The 9594-nt window shown below is 44.0% G+C and overlaps 1 protein-coding gene across 1 annotated transcript in view; it reads left to right on the forward strand.

Moving 5' to 3' along the window:
• Positions 1–2567: 2567 nt before the first annotated feature.
• The window catches only part of LOC130105961 (peripheral myelin protein 22-like), a 10643-nt gene continuing 3616 nt past the window's right edge, over positions 2568–9594 (forward strand). The window contains exons 1-3 of the mRNA XM_056272150.1: positions 2568–2664; positions 3131–3210; positions 3631–3736. Coding sequence (XP_056128125.1) covers positions 3133–3210; positions 3631–3736 — 184 coding nt within the window. The 5' untranslated portion in view covers positions 2568–2664; positions 3131–3132. The remainder of the gene's footprint in view (positions 2665–3130; positions 3211–3630; positions 3737–9594) is intronic.

The following is a 9594-nucleotide window of genomic DNA, read 5'->3' on the forward strand; positions in this document are numbered from 1 at the left end:
AGAATAATATCTGTCAAACTGTTTCCCAGACTGATTTCTAATATCTATTTCTAATAATTGTTTTCGGACATATAAAGACATTTGACCAGGTTCTCAGTCAAGAAGTTGGTCGGTCCTTATCCTATTTAGCACTAAAACTATCAAATAGATCTGGTTTAATCAAATCATAATTGACAGCTTCAGGCATTTTGACCAGTTGGACTGAATCGCATCTAAAGCTCATTGAATCTGATCCACATTTGACAATAATGATCATCATTTTCTAAAGTTATTAGAGGATATCAGTGGCGACTCCATCATGTGTCTTGTGTCCTGATTTTAAATCCAGCATTAAAGCTTCCAGTGGTTGATGTGAGTGATGGTCTGTAAGAGGGCGTAGACTCGTAGACTCAATACAGGACAATATTTACCAATGAATCACACAGAGAGAACAGGGTTATGAGGAAGGTGTGTATGTGTGTGTGTGTGTGTGTGTGTGTGTGTGTGTGTGAGAGAGAGAGAGAGAGAGAGAGAGAGAGAGAGAGAGAGAGAGAGAGAGAGAGAGAGAGAGAGAGAGCCAGTGATTGGTGTTATCAGTTACACAAAGTTTTCACAGAGCCGGGGGAAAAGGGCTTGTCAGGACCTTCCTAAACGCCACACCCTTTGAGAAAGAGAAACACTACAGGAATGAGAGTGAGGGGGCGGAGCCAGGGGGAGGGGCCAGCTAGAGAGTGGCTGGTGGGATAGATCAGGGAATGGGCAGTAATGAGAGTGAGGGGCGGGGGTCAGGGGCGGGGCCTGGGCAGAGCCAGGGGAGGGGCCTGTTAGAGAGCGGCGGGTGGGATAGTGAGAGTAAAGGCAGTAATGAGAGTGAGGGGGCGGGGTCAGGGGCGGGGCCTGTTAGAGAGAGGCTGGTGGGAGAGGTGAGAGTAAAGGCAGTAATGAGAGTGAGGGGGCGGAGTCAGGGGCGGGGCCTGTTAGAGAGAGGCTGGTGGGAGAGGTGAGAGTAAAGGCAGTAATGAGAGTGAGGGGGCGGAGTCAGGGGCGGGGCCTGTTAGAGAGAGGCTGGTGGGAGAGGTGAGAGTAAAGGCAGTAATGAGAGTGAGGGGGCGGAGCCTGTTAGAGAGCGGCTGGTGGGAGAGGTGAGAGCAAAGGCAGTAATGAGAGTGAGGGGGCGGGGTCAGGGGCGGGGCCTGTTAGAGAGAGGCTGGTGGGAGAGGTGAGAGTAAAGGCAGTAATGAGAGTGAGGGGGCGGAGTCAGGGGCGGGGCCTGTTAGAGAGCAGCTGGTAGGATAGTTGAGAGTAAAGGCAGTAATGAGAGTGAGGGGGCGGAGCCTGTTAGAGAGAGGCTGGTGGGAGAGGTGAGAGCAAAGGCAGTAATGAGAGTGAGGGGGCGGGGTCAGGGGCGGGGCCTGTTAGAGAGAGGCTGGTGGGAGAGGTGAGAGTAAAGGCAGTAATGAGAGTGAGGGGGCGGAGTCAGGGGCGGGGCCTGTTAGGGAGTGGCTGGTGGGAGAGGTGAGAGTAAAGGCAGTAATGAGAGTGAGGGGGCGGGGTCGGGGGCGGGGCCTGTTAGAGAGAGGCTGGTGGGAGAGGTGAGAGTAAAGGCAGTAATGAGAGTGAGGGGGCGGGGTCAGGGGCGGGGGCGGGGCCTGTTAGAGAGAGGCTGGTGGGAGAGGTGAGAGTAAAGGCAGTAATGAGAGTGAGGGGGCGGGGTCAGGGGCGGGGCCTGTTAGAGAGAGGCTGGTGGGAGAGGTGAGAGTAAAGGCAGTAATGAGAGTGAGGGGGCGGAGTCAGGGGCGGGGCCTGTTAGAGAGAGGCTGGTGGGAGAGGTGACAGTAAAGGCAGTAATGAGAGTGAGGGGGCGGAGTCAGGGGCGGGGCCTGTTAGAGAGAGGCTGGTGGGAGAGGTGAGAGTAAAGGCAGTAATGAGAGTGAGGGGGCGGGGTCAGGGGCGGGGCCTGTTAGAGAGAGGCTGGTGGGAGAGGTGAGAGTAAAGGCAGTAATGAGAGTGAGGGGGCGGGGTCAGGGGCGGGGCCTGTTAGAGAGAGGCTGGTGGGAGAGGTGAGAGTAAAGGCAGTAATGAGAGTGAGGGGGCGGGGTCAGGGGCGGGGCCTGTTAGAGAGAGGCTGGTGGGAGAGGTGAGAGTAAAGGCAGTAATGAGAGTGAGGGGGCGGGGTCAGGGGCGGGGCCTGTTAGAGAGAGGCTGGTGGGAGAGGTGAGAGTAAAGGCAGTAATGAGAGTGAGGGGGCGGAGTCAGGGGCGGGGCCTGTTAGAGAGAGGCTGGTGGGAGAGGTGAGAGTAAAGGCAGTAATGAGAGTGAGGGGGCGGGGTCAGGGGCGGGGCCTGTTAGAGAGAGGCTGGTGGGAGAGGTGAGAGTAAAGGCAGTAATGAGAGTGAGGGGGCGGGGTCAGGGGCGGGGCCTGTTAGAGAGAGGCTGGTGGGAGAGGTGAGAGTAAAGGCAGTAATGAGAGTGAGGGGGCGGGGTCAGGGGCGGGGCCTGTTAGAGAGAGGCTGGTGGGAGAGGTGAGAGTAAAGGCAGTAATGAGAGTGAGGGGGCGGGGTCAGGGGCGGGGCCTGTTAGAGAGAGGCTGGTGGGAGAGGTGAGAGTAAAGATCTCCAGTCGACACAGATCTCCTCTGGAAGTGTGCAGTTGCTCTCCTCCTGTGATCGGCCTTCTGTTATTCAGGTAAGATCTGAAACTCTTCTCAGTCTCTCTACTCCTCCGCTCGGGAGCTCTGGGGGGATTCCAGGCTTCAGAACACTAGTTAAGAGAGTGTGTGTGCGTGTGTGTTGGTGTGTGTGAGCATGTGTCATGCTGAGAGGAGTGTGTTCGGTCAGCGAGAGCCTGAGCTGGTGTTCTTCTGTGTGATATATGGGAAATCTTGAGAAACATGGGAATCGGAGCGCCTGAAGTGGGACAGATGGGAAGAGAGGAGGGACGCTTCTTTGAGGAGTGGCATTTCTGTGCAATGCTGAAGACATGTTTCAACCCATAGAGCTGTAACAACAGTTGATCCGCTCATTCATACCTGCTGAACACACACACACCCTCTGAACAGGGCGGGTTCACACTGGCTTCATGTGCTGCTGTTGAAATGTGCTGAGCCTAATCTCAGTGAGTTTATCTGTGTGTGTTTCTCTCTGTCTGTCAGTCATGTTGGTGTTACTCGCTGCCATCTTCCTCCTCCACCTCGGCTGCATCGCTCTGCTGCTGGCCGCCACCATCCATAACGTGAGTTACACACACACTCCGAGCAGGCGAGGGCCTTCACACACACACACACACACACACACACATGCTTAATTATTCATCTGCTTACTACATTAGATTTAGTTTTCATCTTCAGTTCAGGAACATGCGTCAGTAACAGACTCCATGTGCGATTTAGCGTCAGCAGTGTTTGGAAACTGTGAGAAAATGAAGCACAAAATGAAGTATTGAGGAAATGTGTTACATGACAGAGCAATATTGATATGATCCACGATCACACTAAAGTTGAAGCTTCTTGTAATGGTGTAATGATACCGGAAGAACTGAACGCAGAACTGAGGTTTGAGTAGAAATCCGTGTATAGTTGAATGACGTCTCTCTCGCTCCTGCTGATATGATGTGTTTGTTTGTGTGTGTGTGTGTGTGTGTGTGTGTGTGTAGGCGTGGTGGATGACCAACACTGTGTCCACTGATATCTGGGGTCGCTGGACTCTGGAACACGGCGGACAGTGGAACTACACTGAGATTCCTAACATCTTTGCCAAAGGTCTGAACACACACATATTCATCAGTTCAGTCATTGATCTGAGTCACAACAACAGTCACACACACACACACAAACACACACACACACACACACAAACACACACACACACACACACACACACACACACACACACACACACTCATCCACTCACAACAATAGGCCGTCAGAAGCTGCTGTTGAGTTTCTAATCCACTCTGAGAAACAATGTTTCCGTGTTCTATGTGGAGCTCTAGTGTTCTTGGCTCAATATCAAAGAACCCAAAAAGCTTTCATATACTGTAAGAAGAAATGTCGTAAATGATTATTTACATGATTCATGGGTTATTTCCAGTGTTGGGGAAAGTTTTAACTTACATTTAACTTACTTAGTTACTTTTTATGGAAAGTTATGTTAAACGTTACGTTTGCGTTGCTTTTTCTCACCTGGGCTGGGCTTGCGTGTTGTTTTAAATAACAAAAGAATCATTCTTGAAATAGTATTTTTGGTGAACATAAAGGCTGAAGGAAATGCTAAATCAGCCAATAAATAGGAAAACAAAGTAACTTATTTGAAAAAGTAACTCAGATGTTTTGTTGTGAATTTAAAAGTAGCGTTACTTTACTTGTTCCTTGAATAGAGTAACCAGATTATGTAACTTGCATTACTTGTAATGCGTTACACCCAACACTGGTTATTTCAATATTTTTCTTTAGAAAAAAAGTATGTTTATGAACTTTTTAAAAATGCAATTAAACACAATAAATGAATTAAAAGTAAAATGTTCTCTACATGCAGCGCCTGACGGAATCTTTTGAGGCTGTAAACAGAAGCGTGTGGTTTAACTGTAGCTCACACACTCACGTGCAGTGTTGTGGCTAACTCATTACCAGTGGTGGAATGTAACGAAGTACAAATACTTTGTTACTTTACTTAAGTAAAATTTTCACGTATCTGTACTTTACTTAAGTAGAATTAATAGTGCATACTTTTTACTTTTACTTCGTTACATTTTCCAGCAATTATTATACTTTCGACCAAAACGTCATCCTGACCGTCCGTTCGTCGCACGTTTCTGTCTCACCAGTGAAGTTTGGTTGCCATAGATATATCAACCCGGTCACACTAAATGCGTCTCTATCATAGACATAATAAATACATACGGTAGTTTTTATTTATTATGTCTATGGTCTCTACAGCACGCAGTGTGTTTATCGTGCAATTTATACGCGAAAATTAGTTTTTACATGCATAGGAAACGCATTGGTAGGTTTAGTAGTGATGTGGGGTGCGTGTGTATTATACGTTTGGTTAGGATTAGTATGGCAAGCCAAGAGGTTCAGAATTATGCCATAAATGAATCGCGATTACAGCAAACGCCGTCATATACGGCGTTTTAACATAATATGTGTTTATATATATATATATATATATATACCGTATGTAAGGGCAGGCCCGCCCACAGAAATGACTGGGCCCCTGAAAAGGTCCAGTGAATGGGCCCTCCCCAAATCTGCAATAGGCTACTCATATCATGCGTGTGCTCTCTCTCTCTCCTACATTAACACATACATTTAACTGAGAGAGACTTACTCCGTGATGGGGTCTATACACACACACACACACACACACACCCAGGGCTCTCAAGTGTCACGCATTGAGCATGACAGTCACTCATTTCGATCTTTTGTCACGCACTCCCGCCACACATTGTATTTCTCACGCGGAAAAACGATTTATAATATATTTAATATGCCGCAGCGCGCAACATGTCTCTGGCCGCGCCGCTCTCACTTTGGACCCGGCAGGAATCAAGCGCGTTCTGTGTTGTTAGTCGAGCTACACAAAAGCCAATCAGAAAATAGCACTATTGTATGGGTACGATTTAACGCAACAACCAATGAAAAAAGAAAATTGTCATGAAACAACCCCATTCCCGCGACCTGCCCAACATCAAATACGCGTCTATCGCGTCTAGTTAGACGCTTGAACATTCGCTCGAGTTCAGAGTTTTCAACTTGCGCGGAAGACATTCGCGGCAAACGCGTCGCCCAATTCGCGTCATTCGCAACGCCCGGCGCAAATGATGCGTCTATTCGTGTCTTTGCATTGACTTTGTATGTAATCTACTCGCGCAAATGATTAAATTCACGTTCGGTGTGAACACACCATAAGGCTGCCACACTGCAGAAGCAAATTCCATCCTATCTTCGATATGTTGGAGTAGTTTTAGCCGGACAGTGCACATGACAACTGCTGTAAATGACATGAAATATTCTCTCAGTCCTCGCGCATCTGATAAGGCCTCATTAGATCATTTACAGGACGATTTTAGGCAATCGATTGCTTCAATCACACTGGGGAGATGGTGAGCAATAGGTCTTACTTTTTCTTTTACTGTCTAGGGTCCTACCGCGTCAATTCGCGCACTCCATCGTGTGTCACTCACTTGGTTATTATTGCTCACTTGCGCTGCTGATCGCGAACTGGCGCGAAGCACTGGCGTTTTGACTTTGCGTTACGTACAACAAAAAATAGCCTACTCAGACCATTTTCAGTAGAGGGGTGTTTCATTATGACACAGGCTACATTTTACTCAAGCAACATTAAATAAAATGCATTTTTTTCTCTCACTTTCAACAATAAATGGTGCTATTTTGGTTAAAAATGAAATATGGTAACCTTTCCTTATATTTAGGATGAACATAATTATTGCTGGACTGCATGGGCCCCCCCTAGCGGCTGGGCCCCAGAAAACATTCCCCTTTATCCCCCCTTATGGACGGCCCTGTGTAAGGGTAGCCTATAGTAAGCTTGATGTGTAGGTTATATTGCCTAATTGCAAGCTTGTTCAGAAATGGTGACAAAAACTTAAAATATAACTGCTTTTCCATCATATTGAACATCATTATATGAGTATTAGGTTGAATGAGTTAGAATTAACTGTTTTATTAATCATTAGAATATAGACATTAAGAGAATAAATTGTTATGCAAGTACTTTTACTTTTAATACTTAAAGTACATTTAAAATCAGGTACTTTTTACTTTTTACTTAAGTAGGGTTGTCATTGTGGTACTTCTACTTTTACTAAAGTAAATATGTCTCTGGTTATTTGTACTTTTACTTAAGTACTGAGATTCAGTGCTTCCTCCACCACTGCTCATTACAAGTAACTTGTATTATTGTAACTTGTACTTTTTCAAGTAATCTGATACTACTCTAGTAGATTTTCAACAAAATATCTAAGTTACTTTTCAAATAAGTGACGCTAGTTACTTTTTCACATTTATTGACTGACAGCTCTCCTGTCCCCATGTTGAGAGAAATAAAGTGAGGAGGTGTGTGTGTGTGTGTGTGTGTGTGTGTGTGTGTGTGTGTGTGTGTGTGTGTGTGTGTGTGTGTGTGTGTGTGTGTGTGTGTGTGTGTGTGTGTGTGTGTGTAAACATGATGGTTATTGTAATTCTAGACTAAATGTGAACATGCATTTACTCGTCTCACTTACAAGAAAACATTCAGTATTCCTCAAAATGCAACATGACATCATGACTTTGCGTAAAAATACACGCCACTTTCAATTCAAGTGGCGTGTTATCTATACGCATTTTGAGCTATCAACGTGTATGTCCACGCCGAAATCTTTTGCGTGTATGTCTACGCCATTAAATGTCCGAGTGATTCCGCGTGTATGTGTACGCCGTTAAATGTCCGAGCGAAACGAAGCAAAATCTATATCTACATCTGTGGAGCGATATTTCTTTTCCTAGGATGGTAGCTATTAACTGGCACCCCCCTTTTTTTTGCATAGACATACAAATCACTATCCAAACTTAAATGGTTGTAATTCAGGAATGCTTTGGAATATAGACCTATGGCTGGTCTTGTTTTAAAGAAGACATTTTCCAGATTATTGTAGAAGTCTAGAAATTGTAAAAAATGAAACAGAAAAAAAGTTATATAAGTTTGAGTTTATGAAATTGTGTAATGTAAAAATATAATGATTAATATTTTATATAAAATATATATATTACAAAATATATTTTACTCTAAAACTGCAAGGAAATTAAAGTCAAATATCTGAACAAGTTGTATTCCAAATTTTAGGTTGATATCTCAAAAAATGAGCTTTCAGTAAGATTTTATTTGGGCGCAGTACCCAACTTTTTCACTAGGTGAACACCAGACTCCATTACTGCCCATATAAGGGCGCCTCCATTTTCATATGTTTTGAGTGATCTGAACCATGTATTTCCATAATTTTCATACAATTTATGAAGTAGACATCCTATTCAGAAGTAGTATGGGTGGTTTGGCAGTATTTGATTTGAATTAAACCTCTAATAAATGCATAAAGACTACGTTATAGCGTTATAGCTCGCAGCCGCATTACAAATCGAGAATCCATACATTTTTCTTTATATTTAAAAAATTTTCAGACCTTTTTTTCTCATAAAATGTAATTGGTGTTATCTTTTGAACTCATGGCATGAAAACAAACTGAGGTTTCTACCAATCTTTCATGATTTTTCATGTTTATTGTTATTTCAAAATAAAGGCCTAAATACTCCTAATGAATATGAAATATTCTTGTTGCAAATTGATAAATTTCTGCTCCTCTGTAATATATTTTAGATAACAGCCACCAAATATGAAAACTAGAGATTTTAAGCTTTCAAATGATATATAGTTTGGCAATATTACTTTAGGTTTTTACTAAGATATTATGGTTTTAAACATGCAATGGCAAATGCCGGCGGCGGGCCCATGCTTAACCCCAGTGACGGGTAGGTTTAGGGACGGGGTTGGGGTAGGTCATATATTTATATATACATAATATACAGTAATATAACGTTAAGTCAAAGGCGTTGATAAACACGCTGAAAAGCGATTATGCGTGTTGATAGCACGCCAAAAATGGAAATACGAATTGGCGTGTCATACATACGCCATTTCATGAGATCAGTCTGCAAAATGATTAAAAACAGTAAAATGCAATCTCAGAATTTCACGCAAACTTTTATAATTAACTAGATTAAATGACAGAAATATACTTTATGTATTTAATCTCACTTTATTAACCAATGTCTTTGCTGCTGACCTTCAATGATCTAATTCAATAAGCAACAATGACTAGATTTAGAAATAAGTGTGTTGAACTTCCGTCTCCTGTATCCTATTGTTCTATAATCCAGAATAACAGCAGCTGAAAGGTTTGTTTGAGAGGTGCCTCTACTGTACTCTACTGTACTCTACTGTACTCTACTGTACTCTGCCTCTACTGTACTCTACTGTACTCTGCTGTACTATACTGTACTCTACTGTACTCTACCTCTACTGTACTCTACCTCTACTGTACTCTACTGTACTCTACTGTACTCTACCTCTACTGTACTCTACTGTACTCTACTGTACTCTACCTCTACTGTACTCTACCTCTACTGTACTCTACTGTAATCTCTACTGTACTCTACTACACTCTACTGTACTCTACCTCTACTGTACTCTACTGTACTCTACCTCTACTGTACTCTACTGTACTCTACCTCTACTGTACTCTACTGTACTCTACCTCTACTCTACCTCTACTGTACTCTACTGTACTCTACCTCTACTGTACTCTCCTGTACTCTACCTCTACTGTACTCTACCTCTACTGTACTCTACCTCTACTGTACTCTACTGTACTCTACCTCTACTGTACTCTACCTCTACTGTACTCTACCTCTACTGTACTCTACTGTACTCTACTGTACTCTACCTCTACGGTACTCTACCTCTACTGTACTCTACCTCTACTGTACTCTACTGTACTCTACTGTACTCTACTGTACTCTACCTCTACTGTACTCTACCTCTACTGTACTCTACTGTACTCTACTGT

This window comes from Rhinichthys klamathensis, unplaced genomic scaffold, assembly GCF_029890125.1.
Source record: "Rhinichthys klamathensis goyatoka isolate OS25496 unplaced genomic scaffold, OSU_Roscu_1.1 h1tg000331l_1, whole genome shotgun sequence".
NCBI lineage: Eukaryota > Metazoa > Chordata > Actinopteri > Cypriniformes > Leuciscidae > Rhinichthys > Rhinichthys klamathensis.